Source organism: Elephas maximus, chromosome 20 (assembly GCF_024166365.1).
Source record: "Elephas maximus indicus isolate mEleMax1 chromosome 20, mEleMax1 primary haplotype, whole genome shotgun sequence".
Lineage (NCBI taxonomy): Eukaryota > Metazoa > Chordata > Mammalia > Proboscidea > Elephantidae > Elephas > Elephas maximus.
In genome coordinates, this window is record NC_064838.1 from 28,611,796 (window position 1) to 28,624,996 (window position 13,201).

Sequence of the window (13,201 nt, forward strand, 5' to 3'; positions counted from 1 at the left end):
ATGGTATTTTCAATCACATTATATGCATGTGAAAGTTGAACAATGAATAAGGAAGACAGAAGAGGAATTGACACCTTTGAATTTTGGTGTTGGTAAAGAATACTGAATATACCATGGACTGCCAGAAGAACCAACAAATCTGTACCGGAAGAAGTAAAACCAGAATGCTCCTTAGAAGCAATGATGGCGAGACTGCGTCTTACATAGTGTGAACACGCTGTCAGGACGTATCAGTCCCTGGGGAAGGACATCATGCTTGGTAAAATATAGGGTCAGCGGAAAAGAGGAAGACCTTCAACGAGATGGACTGATGCAGTGGCTGCAACCGTGGGCTCAAGCATAACAACAACTGTGAGGATGGTGCAGGACCAGGCAGTGTTTCATTCTGTGGTACACAGGGTCGGTATAAGTTGGAAACAACATGATTGTTTATTACTGGAGGTTAAACGACTCACCTGGCCACTGTCAGTAGCACCTGAATGTCTCATCTTTCTGCCTATATACAAGAAGACAGGCTGCAGTGCTGCTCCCCACCACCCCCAAAGTACATAAGAGTTAAGCATAAGAACATATTGAAAAAGGGACTGCCCATAAACAGAAAAGAACCCATGTGAGCGCTATCTCCAAAGGTATCACCCCACGTAAATGCTCTGCTCCCACAGACACCAAAATACAAACAGGCCTCCAATGCTTGAATGATTGTACGGGGCAGCAATAAACACGTTTCTCAGCGTCAGTCCCCATCATCTCAAAAGGCCAGGGGTACAGCTAAAGTTCTCAGGAAAAGACATGAAGAGGCAATGCTGAGTGTTAGTGGAGAGAAATATACAACCATTTCCAACATGTGAGAAGCAAATCCACAGATGTCATGGAACCACAGATCAGCAAGGTGACCAAGCTGCTCAGGGCTGCCAGGACACACTTCACGATGTCAGTTTGTATGGTCAAGGGAGACACGTCCTTCTCCCTCCTTGTCATACCCCCAACACACTGACAGGGAAAGCAGGAGAAGGAACAGAGAGTTTGATAAATTTTCATCTATCAGCAGTCAAAAAGCACTACTTTTAAACATATTATTGGGTACAAGGCACAGTATGGAATACAAAGCAGCCATTGAAATGAATGAGGATGACAGAAGGAAAGGAGGAGGAGTGGAATGAGGAGGCACTTCTGTGTGTATAGTATACTATCATTTTTGCTTAGAAAATAGCATAGAGTCAAGCATTTACTCTGCCTTTCTTATAAAAGAAATAAAAGAGTTAATAAAGGAATGCTATTTGTAAAAGAAAAAAAAAATTTTTTTTATTTGTAAAAGAATTCCAGATAATGAAAGCAGAAGGAGTAAGAGGCTTAGAATAGCACCAACGTCTTTAACTTTTAAAGAAATAATGAATCTAGGCAATGATTATCAATGCCTGCTCAAAACAGTGAATGAAAGGCTGATGGGGAACTTTATAATGGATGGATCAGACTGGCGATGTCTGCTTAACTACTGACCAGTCTTAATATTCCAATAAGAGCATCAAGCATACATGCTAGGCCTCCTGATGCGCTCTATATGATGTACACAGAGCTATGATGTATCCTTACCTGCAGACTCATACCTAAAACCAAAATACTGTCAAAGCTCTAGATCTAAATATAAGTTTCTAGTAAATACAGGCGCTAGTAAATACTACATGACACCACAAAGATGGAATCAGCAAAATCTAGAATGTGGGAACATGGGGCGGGGAGGGGGATCTATAAATTGAGAAACTTAAAATACTCTTTGTTGGGGGTCAATTCTATACACCTTGTGACAGTTTTTGTCCCAGACCGTATTTTCAAGGATGTTTGCAGAGCAAACAACTCTTGAAAGATGGCAAAGGGCAAATTTGTTTCCTGGCCAGGATAATAGGAAAAAAAAAAAAAAGTCTCAAGCATGTATATAACTGCAATTTGAGGCATTTTTATTATGGCTGTTACAAAATCTTTCACAGATAACTCTAACATCTCTGTCATCTCAGTGTTGGCATCTATTAATTGCCTTTTTCCTTCAGTTTGGTATCTCCTGGTTCTTGGTATGATGAGTGAATTTCAATTGTAATCTAGACATTTTCTTGTTATGTTATGAGACTCTGGATCTTATTTAAATGTTGTTTTAGCTAGCTTTCTCTGATAACACTTTGGAAGGAGAATAGGAGGGGCACCATCTTGTTATTGCCAGGTGAAAGTAGAAGTCCATGTTCCCCAGCTGGCTTCTTTTGACACTTTAGGGGGTACATCTCATTACTGCTGGAAAGTTTCAGCTCCCTGTGTCATCTCCACATACACCATGGCGGGGGTGGTGGCCTCTTCACTGCTGGGCTGTGGCGAAAGCCCTCGCTCCAGACTTTGCTTTCTCTGGCATTAAGACTGTTGGAGGGTGTTAGGGTGCCTCAATATATTCTCACAAGGGTCTAAGGCTCAGCCTTTGAAGGCAAGTGTGGAGTCACCGTTTTTCCTGCGGTGTTTGACGTGAGTACAGTGATTTTCTGTATTGCTAGGATGCTCCTTTCCTGCTTTCTTCAGCTACAGAGAAAGCTTTTGTAGGGGCTTTGTGTGTGTGTGTGCGTGCGTGCGCGCACCCAAGGGCATTTCCAGGTTACTGGCTTCTTCAGCATCAAGTCTGGGCTATATGGGGAAAAAAGAAACCCATGGAACTCACCACTATGTCATTCCTTGAGTCCTGAGATCCGTAGCCACTATGTCTTCTTTCCTCCTTTTACAATCTTATGCTTCTTTTACATATAATGTCCACCGGTTTAGTTGTACACAGTGGAAGGCATAGGGAAAAGTACATAGACACCATTTTCCTGGAAGAGGAAGTCAAACCTCCTATGCCTTCCTTTTTGAAGGATAGTTTTGCTGGATATAGAATTCTTCATTGACATGTTTTTCCTTTCAACATTTTAAAGGTCACTCCACCATCTTCTTGCCTCCATTGTTTCTAATGAGAAATCAGCCATTAATCTTGTTGTTGTTACTCTGTAAGTGATGAGTTTTTCTGCTGCTGTTTTCAAGATTTTGTCTTTGTCTTTCAAAAGTTTGACTATGATTTGTTGAGGTGTGCCTCTAATTGTTTTTATCCTAATTGAGATTCAAGGAGTTTCCTGGATCTGTAGGTCAGTGATTTTCATCAAATTTGGGAAGTTTTCGGATTTTTCAAAATTGTGTGTGCTTATGTGTTCCTTTCTCTCTCTCTTCTCCATCCAAGACTCACATGTTTTGGGAAAGATACTGAAATGTTTGACATTTTCACACAGGGCTCTGTTGATTTTTCTTCAATTTTTTTTTCTCTCTGTTCTTTGGTTTGGATAATTTCTCTTGATCTCTAAATTGATGGAGTCTTTCTTCTACCATTTCTTATCTTCTATTGACTTCATCTAGAGAATTTTCCACTTCATATGATACTTTCCAATTCTAGAAATTCCATTTGGTTCTTTTATCATTTCCATTTGTCTGTTGTGATTATCTATTTACTGACTAATAGCATATTTTCTACTAATTATCTGAATATATTTCCTTTAGTTCTTTAAAGTCTTTGGTAAGCCCATCACCTGAGCCCACTCAGAATCTGTTTCTATTTCATCTTTTTTCTTAGTATGGGTAACACTTTTCCATTTCTTTGCATGCCTACTACTTTTTAGTTGAAAATTACACATTTAGATAATATATGTAGGAAGTCTGGATTCTGTTTTATTTTTCTGAAGGTTTTTAGATTTTTTTGTTTTGGTAACTTGCCTGGGTATAAATTGTGGAATATGTCTCCCAATAGTCTGCACCCAGTAATGTCTCTGATCAGGTTTTTTTTTTTTTTTTTTTATCCTTATATTTTATTTTTATATGTTAGCCTGTTTGGTGTAACAACTGTGCTGCATACTTTAAAGGCTAGTCAACGATTTAAGCAGAGGTTATGTTCAGTTAGCTTGCGCCTATAAGGTTCCACCCCTTGCCAACTATGATGCATGGGTCGAGAACCAACACTCAAAATGGTAGTCACTCTCAAGTCCTTGGCCTTTAATTTTTGTTGGGCTCTCTTGGGTCTCAGCCACTCATGCTTAGTTTATCACATAGCTAGAGAAAGCTTATCTTAGCCCCCAGTGACTATCTCACTTCATGATCTCCCTGTTAAATTTCTGGCTGGTACACTACCCATTCCAAATACAGAATACAACCTTGGGCTAGTAGTATCACAGGATTTCCCGAAACATTCTGTACTGAGTCTGCTCTTTTAATTGGCAAAGCCACCCTCTGCTCCAAGTCAAATCAGCCACCTCTGGCTATAAGGCTGCCAGTTTGCACCACTGGTTCTAAACTGGTAAAATTATGTTCTTTTTGGGGGGAAGAATGGGGCTGACAATGCTGGGTGGTAGGAAGAGGATATGAGATCAGCCCCAGGCAAGAATGCCACAAAGTCCTACCCATTCTTGCCTGAAGCTGTAGACGTTTCTCAAGAAAAACACTCCTTAATTTTTTGTCTGCCTTTGGTGATTTCCAACGCCTGAATGGGTTTTTCATACTTTTGTTCAGTCTTATACTTGTTCTCTGTATTGGGAAATCACTTGATCTTTTCACATTGCCATTACTGAAATAAGGACCTAGCCAAATGTAATCAGGATCCTAACAAGTTCTACATAAACCAATTGCAGAAAATATTTATGAGACAGTTAAGGAAATTTGAACACTGTATATCTGACAGTACTAGGGAATCATTGTTAATTTTTTTGAGATTTGATAATGCCACTGTGGTTATATTTTTCTTTTTAAAAAAGACTATCTTTTAGAGATATATATTGCAGTTTGTGTATTTTTTCTTAAATATATGATATCTGAGATTCATTTTAAAATAATACAAGTGGGGTGGGTAGATTAAAGTAGATTGGCTAACTGTGGTAGCTCTGTAATGTGTTCATTTGGCCAGACTGAATCTCATTTTCCAGAATTCCTTTCCTTTTATGTTTCTGGTTAGGGTCAGCTACAACAGACATTTTGTGAGAGATTTGGAAAGTAGAAGAGAAGCAGTAGCCATATGGCTTTTATGCTCAGAATGCTGGAGCAAGGGCACCAGGCGGTTTGCAGCTGCTTCTACCACCCCTTGAATCCTCCTTTAGCTTCTCTGACTCCTGGGCAAGTTCATATTTAGCTCCATAACGAAGGACACTAGCTTCTACCTATGTGACACATCATCAAAGTTGAATGCAGTGAGAGACTGACGTGAGTTCCAATCTGTTTTTGTGGATTCCAGTTCACGTTGGTGGGTTCTAGCTGAAGCCTCCACTGAGATTCCTGCCCCAAACCCCCGCTGCGATCCCCTGCCCCTCGCTGCCTGCCCAGCCATGGCCCTAGCTAGAGTTTGAATTTGGTGCCAGAATCCCAAGCATGTGTATACCAGGATTTCGGAGCATGTGCAGGACCTGAAGAGCTGTGTCTTCAATCTGTCCTTGGACCTGAACATCACCAACATGATTCAACATCCTGACCTCCATCCAAATGTGGACATAGAGGGCTAAGGATGGAGCATTCTGGGCACCAAACCCAACCCCCAGACGCCACTGGAAATAAAAAGCTCCCCGAGCCCCTCAGACAGCAAGCACATGGTCTTTTGCTGCTAGCCCCCATGTTGCTCCTTGTTTGTGCAAACAATAAATTTTCACTTTCTGTTTCCCTTGCAGCTGGTGGTATGGGGTTCATCTTATTTCAATCTGCTAATAGGACAGAACAAGAACCCTTGTTCAGTTACATAGTTACTCTTGCTCTCCCCTACACTATATCCACCTTTCTTTTCCAATTGCTTTCCTTGCAGACCTTATGCTCCAGCATCAGACATGAAGAAAATAGCTTTACAGCCATTGTGTAAGGTCAAATCCCTGTAATTTCCCTATTACACAACACACACACATGCTCACACACACACACTTGACACACACTCATACATATGGACACACACACATGCTAGTAGTTCTGCTTCTGATTGAACCCCGAAAGATACAAGTAAAAATTGTTGAAGCTGAGTTATGGGTAACCCATTGACCCATTGCCTTCGTGTCCATTCTAACTCTTAGCAACCCTATGGGACAGAGTAGAGCTGCCTCATAGAGTTCCCAAGGAGCGCCTGGTGGAGTCAAACTGCTGACCTTCTCATTATCAGCCATGGCTCTTAACCACTACACCACCAGAGTTATGGGTACATGAATAAATTCTCTCTACTTTTATATATATCTTAACATTTCTATAAAAAAAAAAAAAGTACCCATATATGTTAATATATGCACAGACTCTCTTTACAAAAGGAATCATTAAAGAATTATTAAGAATGCTTGCCTGAGGAGAAAAGAAAGGTGGGGTTGGGAGACAGGAGTGGAATTCATAGTCATGAATTACCAATTCATTTTTTTCATAAAAAAAAAAAAAAGAACACATTCAGTTTAATGAAAACTAAAATGGTCTGGCATGTACTGGTTCTGCTTCAGTACACTCAAAGATAATACTTTATTAAAGTTTAAGGGCATTTTTATGTTTAATATCTCTTCATTATAATCAATTCAGACTACTAACACAGCACACCACATTTTTCAAAGGAGTAAATAAGAGTTAGCCTCTGAAAAACGATCAACCACATGTCACAGACTCTTCTTATACCTAGCATCCCTTTAAGAATCAGGTATGTGAGGAAACATTCCAAGTTATTCCGGTGCCAGCTGATCTTGAGCCTTTCAGCTATTGTCAGAGTGAGGGCAGGCCTGGAAAAGTCTTTCATCACTTTAAAACTATTGACACTATTCTCTTTAACCCTAAGAGAATCAATCAGAGCTTAACAGAAAAGGCAGGAGCAGGGATTTACTCCTGGGTGGCAAGATTTCAGTTGCCTGAAATCAGAAGATGCCTTTAATGTCAGCTAGTCCAGAGGCTGCCTGTGGATCTGAGAAAACGTAAATGTAATCTCTGAAACTTTTTCAAGACTTCAAAGAGACTTTTAAAAGATCTCATACATTTAACTATGAAAAAGCTGCTCTGGCTAACCAAAACAGGTGTTTTATAGGCCCCCTCTCCTGCCTACCTTACCCACATCATTTCCCATCACAACCCCCGCATCCCCTCATTGTTTCAGGACAATGAATTTCTCATACCCCCCATGAGACACTTGCTTCTCTGTGCCTAACATGCCTGTCCCCACTGCTCTTTAAATTCCTGCTCATCTTGCAAGATCCACCTCAAATACTATCTCCCTAATGAAGAGCATGGGTTCTGGAGTCCGACTACCTGCCTGGGTTCAAATCCTGGCTCTGACACTTGCCATGAGACAGTGGAGCTAGTTACTTTGTGATCTGAGTTATGTAACCCCTCTATGGTTAGGTTTCTCCCCGTTAAAATAGAGCTGATACTAAATATAAATTTCATTGGATTGATGTGGGGATTAAATAAGACAATGCATGTAAACACTTAGCAAATAAGGAACAATAAATGTTATGCTGTTATTGTTAGTACACATAGTTCATCATTAATTCTGGTTTCCCAAAGGTGTTTGTAAACCTAATCTAGGTGGCATATAACTTCTAGGATTCCAAAACCACAGAGATCTCTAGACTTAGTTTTTCTAAGGCCAACCCCCCCCAACTGGTGTCCAAGTTTTAATAAAATAACTCACATATTAATACCCTTGTAGAACTATTTTCTGTTACAATGAAATTAACAAACCTGGAATCACAGGATGCAGAGGAGGTTACTACAGCATCAGGCTTAGCTGAACACAACATTTTTATTGGTAAAACCGGCACAAAAACATTCTGCGGGCCATGGAATAAACTTCACCTCAAGAAGCTTTTAAAAATCTGAAAATATTATCTGCCTTCCGCTATTTCCTCTCCTCCTTGCCTAGTCCAAATTATACCACAAACACCTGTGCGGAAAACTGAAATTCATTGTTTTCAATTTGACAATGGCAGCAGGATTTAATAAAGATTAATAACACTTCTGAGAAAACCCAACAATCCTATGAACATCTTAAAGTACTTTAAATATTGTTTTTATCTGCAGACTACATACTGCTCAAGACAAGCCAATGATAACAATATTACCTTTGAAAATTCAATGAACACTGTAACCCGAATACTCCCCAGCATGTTTTCTCCTTTTCAAAATGGGCGACTGAGAGCTTGACAGAATGCCATGACGAACCTCCAAGTTTTTCTCCTTCCTCTGCCTGCCTCCTCCTTAGCATACCTTTGTTAATGACTTTGTTTTGACCTAATGTTAATTACTCTGTTCTTTGTTTTAATCTGATACAAAAAAACTTTGTTTTGTTCTGTCTGACCACCTGTGATTTACAATCCCTCACAGAGAAGTCAGAACCCAGGTGTCTGATATGTATATCTTCAGCCTGATAAAGAGAGGTCAGGCATGTATCTCTTTAGTCTGATAGTCTTTTGTCGCTATCTTGTAATGAATAACTCCTCCGGCCAGGCCATCTACAGGATACAAAGACACTTCTAACCCTTGAAAAATTTGATATAAGCCCTAACGTAAAATTGCTCTTTGGGACTCCATAGAGACAGCCTGTGTTCCTGCTATGCCCCCAGTGATGTATACATCTCCTGAATAAACTTTCTCACTCTTTCTGACTTGGAGTACGGTTCATTGGCTCGAATGCTCCAGGGCATGGGCCCTAATAGGGCAACAACACCCAATAAAAGATCAAATTATGAAAGGTCACACCTATTCCTCCCTCATCTCATTCTACTCTACCCAGCTGCTGAAGCTAGAATTGTGAGGAGTAATTCTTGATTTCCTTCCTCTTCCTTTCCCCCACATCCAGCTGGTCTGATTAGCTCTACCTCCAAAGCAGATCTCTAGATGATGAGCTCATCATCTCTATGGTAACCACCTTGGTCCAAGCCACCATCATGGCTCACCTGGACCACAACAAGTGTCCTAACAAGTCTTTTAGCTTCCAAAATGGTACTTAGTAAAAGCACAATAATATTTGTAGAATAACTAAAAAGCTATGGCATCATGAAAGAAGCCAGTCAAAAAGAGTACAAACTGTATAATTCCATTTATCTAAAACTCTAAAAAATGTAAATGAATCTATCATAACAGAAAGCAGGATGGTGAGACTGCATCTTACAAACTTTGGACATGTTGTCAGGAGGGATCAGTCCCTGGAGAAGGACATCATGCTTGGCAAAGTACAGGGTCAGCAGAAAAGAGGAAGACCCTCAAGGAGGTGGACTGACACAGTGGCTGCAACAATGAGCTCAAGCATAACAACGATTGTAAGGATGGCTCAGGACCAGGCGGTGTTTCGTTCTGTTGTGCATAGGGTCGCTATGAGTCGGAACCGACTTGAAGGCACCTAACAACAACAGTTGCTTGGGAATGGGAGGCACAGAAGGGGAGGATGAATGGATTACCAAGGGGTATGAGGAAACTTCTGGGTTATGGATATGTTCACCATCATGATTGTGGTGGTGTCACAGGTATACACATATGTGAAAATTACACACTTTAAATATGTACCATTTAGTGCATGTCAACTATACCACAATAAAGCTGTTTTTTTAAAGATGTAAGAGAAAAAACACTATGGCATTTAAAAGCAAAGTCTGAGATTTGCTTCAAATAATCAGATGGTGGTGGTGTTGAGGAGGAACAGGTGGAAATATAAATCAAACTAGATTAGCCACAAGTTAATAACTGTTTAAGCTGGGTGATGAGGACATGAGAGTTTAATATATTTGTACTGAGTTGAACATGTTCCCCTAAAATTCATGTCCACTCAAAACCTCAGAATGTGACCTTATTTGGAAACAGGATCTTTGCTAGTTGTAATTGGTTAAGATGAAGTCATGCTGAAGTGGGGTGGGCCCTGCCTAATCCCAGTGACTGGTGCCCTTCTGAGAAGGCCATGTGAAGACACAGAGGAGAACACTCTGTGAAGACAGAGGCAGAGCTTAGAGTGATGCACAAGTCAAGAAATGTCAAGAATTGCCGGCATCCACCCACCGGAAGTTAGGAAGAGGCAAGGAAGGGTTCTCCCCTAGAGCCTTCCAAGGGAGGATGGCCTGTTGAAACCTTATTTCAGACTTCTAGCCTCCAGAACTGTGACGGAATAAATTTCTGTTTTTTGAGCCACCCACTAGCAGCCCTAGGAAACTAATTCAATGCTATTTTCTTTACATTTGCATGTTAGAAATTCAATATAATAACAATTTTTTTAAGTTAAAGGATAGAAAAGCATAAACTAGGACAAAATAAAAGAAGCAGAAGAAAGACTGCCTTTCAGAGTCTCAAAATGCTAGGAGTCAAAAGCTTCTTTAGATAGGGAGAACACTGGGTCCTTTAAAAGGTACATATGGTGTAAGCGCAGGGAAATGTGGAGTTTACAAGGCCAGATTTCATTCTCCACTCTAGAATCTTGAGAAGTGTGCATGTTTCTTTGAGAGCTGAGGTGCACTTGGCCTGGCTGGCTAAAAGCTGGGCTCTCTTGCATACTGGACTTCTGGTCAAGCCTTCACGCTGTCAGATCACAGGGCTTCCACAGGCATGGTTCTAGCACCAAGAACTCTGGGAGAAAAGAGACCGTGTCTTGCTGCCCATTTGAAGCATTCGTGCATACTGGCACAGCACTCTTGTTAAATCACCAGGTACTACAGCAATGGCTCAGAAACAACAGGAGCAGCATTTCCTTCTTTTTCTTCAAGCTTCTGCTCGTGTGTCTCCTACAAGAAGTCTCCTTTCAGCCACCTCAACCAATTTTATAAAGAAAGGAACTCTCTGCTTTCAAAAAGTGACTGTCAACTCTGTTAATTACCTTACATTTGCTTAGAGCATGCAAACCCCTATCATCTCATTTGATCCTCACAGTAACCCTGGAAAGCAGGAAGTATCATTATCCCTATTTTAAGGATGAGAAAAAATGAAACCCAAAGAGATGAAATAAATGTTGTGCCCAAGATCACAAAGGTGGCAAGTAACAGACCCCAGAGTGAAGGTTCTTATCCACCACACCCCGACACCTCCAGGCTGAGCCCTCCATGCCTGCCCAACTCCAGGGCCTTCCAGGCTTACCAGCACCCTAACAGAGGTGCACATGTGGAAAACAAAATAAAAATTCCAATAATGCACTTGTTTTAATCAATGTTCAACATGCCAAAAAGTTTTAAGAGTGCATGGGTGAAGTCACTACTGAAATAAAGCTTTCTGAATTATGTGTAATTTTATTTATCCCTAGGACAAGTGCCAACAAAGAAGGGACTGCAATCAACTTTAGCCATTGCCTGAGAAGAGGAAAAGAAAGAAAACTAGAGATTACGTTCGAAAAGAATAGGACATAAACACACAAAGGGAATTAACAACCCCCCTCCCCACAGGAAAGTATTTCCTCTGTGAAACCAGCATGTCCCACTGCGGTGAGTACTCTCAGTGAAATGAATGAAAACAGTCATTTGTTCCATGCTACTTGCTTCACCTACCCTAGCTTACAGAGAGAATTTTCGTAACGGTATTAAGCCTGCTTACACAGTGGTGACTCTCCATTTCCCAAGGCCAAACATTACTTCCATAGCCCAAGGTCTGCGGTAACAGCTCTTCACTTCTGGAGGAAAGTACAACACTGGGTATTTAAAACAAATCTAGTTGTAGCAGCTCATAGTGTAAGAAGTATTTACTAAGCACCTATTATAATCAGCTATTGTTTTTAATCTTCACAACAGCCTTTTGGTGTAGGTTCCATTATTGGTAGGACAACCACAGAATGTCCAAATAAGGATACTTTTGGGAGCTAAAGGGGGTGCTATTAACAACTGTCCTGGGCACAGGCATAAACCAGGAGTGTTTGGACACCCAGTCATCAGCCTTATTTTACAAATAGGAACCAAGGAACAGAAACAAACCACGTGCCCAAGGCTACACAGCTAGTAAGCGGCAGGACTGATACATTATCATATTTTTCAAAGAAATCATTCAACTGTTTCAGTTTGAGGCACACGAACCCTTCTTGTATTTCATAAGCTCACTACAAGAAAATGGCTAAATCACAAGGAGAAATTTGAGTCGAGTTCTTTTTTTTTTTTTAACAGTTCATTTTTTAAAAAACTAAAGACATTCACTAGCTTTGTGATAGAGCGAAATGTTTCTCCTTGCTAAGAGTGCTTCTCCTAATGTCCTTCCCTCAGTACATGGCATCTGCTGTATTTAACTTAGGAATAAAGATGCATTTAAAGCAGCAACACCTACCACTAACGACAGATGTCCACACTCGGATCAACACTGCAGATGCCAGGAGTGGTTTCACTGGCTCAGATCCCACTGGGTTTTTGTGTCGCTCAACTTCACGTCATCACTGTTCCGTTTCATAGAATCGCATTTTTATGGTTTCATCCTCCCTTGTGTATTATTGGAATGGTTTTCAAAAGCCACCAAGGAAAACTCACATCCCAGCAACAAAGTGGTAAGTAGGGAGTTTGCCTTTCATTACAGAACAAACTATAGGTACTACAAGCCTCAAGGAACCAGAATGTTGGGTAGGCAGAAAGTGTTTCTGTGTATTACATATGTGGCATCCTTTTTAAGGTAATGTCATATTGGCCTGTCTCACACTATTGTTTTCTTGAGTCCCTCAATGATATCCACTATCCCTTGCACTTGCTGTTCTCTCTGCCTCCTCCCTCAGACAACTCCAAGGCTCACTTTACCACGTCACTGTCAAATAACGCTTCATCAGACAGGCTGAATGATCATGCCCTCCCCTTCTGCCCCCCTTCGCCATCTCTCCTCTTATCCCATATTTCCCCTTCTTCCTAGCACTTACCACCACTCCATGACAATTTACACATTTTTTATCATTTCTCCCACTAGAACTTAGGCACTTTGACAGCAGGGATTCTGTTTTGTTCACTGCTGTATCGCTCAAGGAGTAAATAGTGTCTGAGACTGTAGATGTCAATAGCTATTTGCTGAATTATTAGAACTGCCCCATGGGGTTTCCAAGTAGTGGCTGGTGGATTTGAACTGCTGACCTTTTGGTTAGCAGCCAAGCTCTTAACCATTGTGCCACCTGGGCTCTGTCCCTTCACTCTTGGGCTAAGTTTCCTCATTTGTGAAATGCAGGTGCTGTACTACAGATCTTATTAAGTCCCTTTCATCACTACCATTGAATGTGAGCTGGTGGCTATACTGC

General features: G+C 40.8%; 2 protein-coding genes across 3 annotated transcripts in view; one reads left to right on the forward strand and one right to left on the reverse strand.

Annotated features, from left to right (window-relative positions):
- LOC126063965 (histone-lysine N-methyltransferase SETMAR) overlaps positions 1–12,065 on the forward strand; it is a 73,984-nt gene extending 61,919 nt beyond the window's left edge. The window contains 1 exon segment of the mRNA XM_049862508.1: positions 11,255–12,065. Within this exon segment, the coding sequence (XP_049718465.1) occupies positions 11,255–11,304 (50 nt within the window). The 3' untranslated portion in view covers positions 11,305–12,065.
- The window catches only part of SUMF1 (sulfatase modifying factor 1), a 125,507-nt gene that overhangs the window by 14,873 nt on the left and 97,433 nt on the right, over positions 1–13,201 (reverse strand). The gene's annotated exons all lie outside the window — the stretch shown is intronic.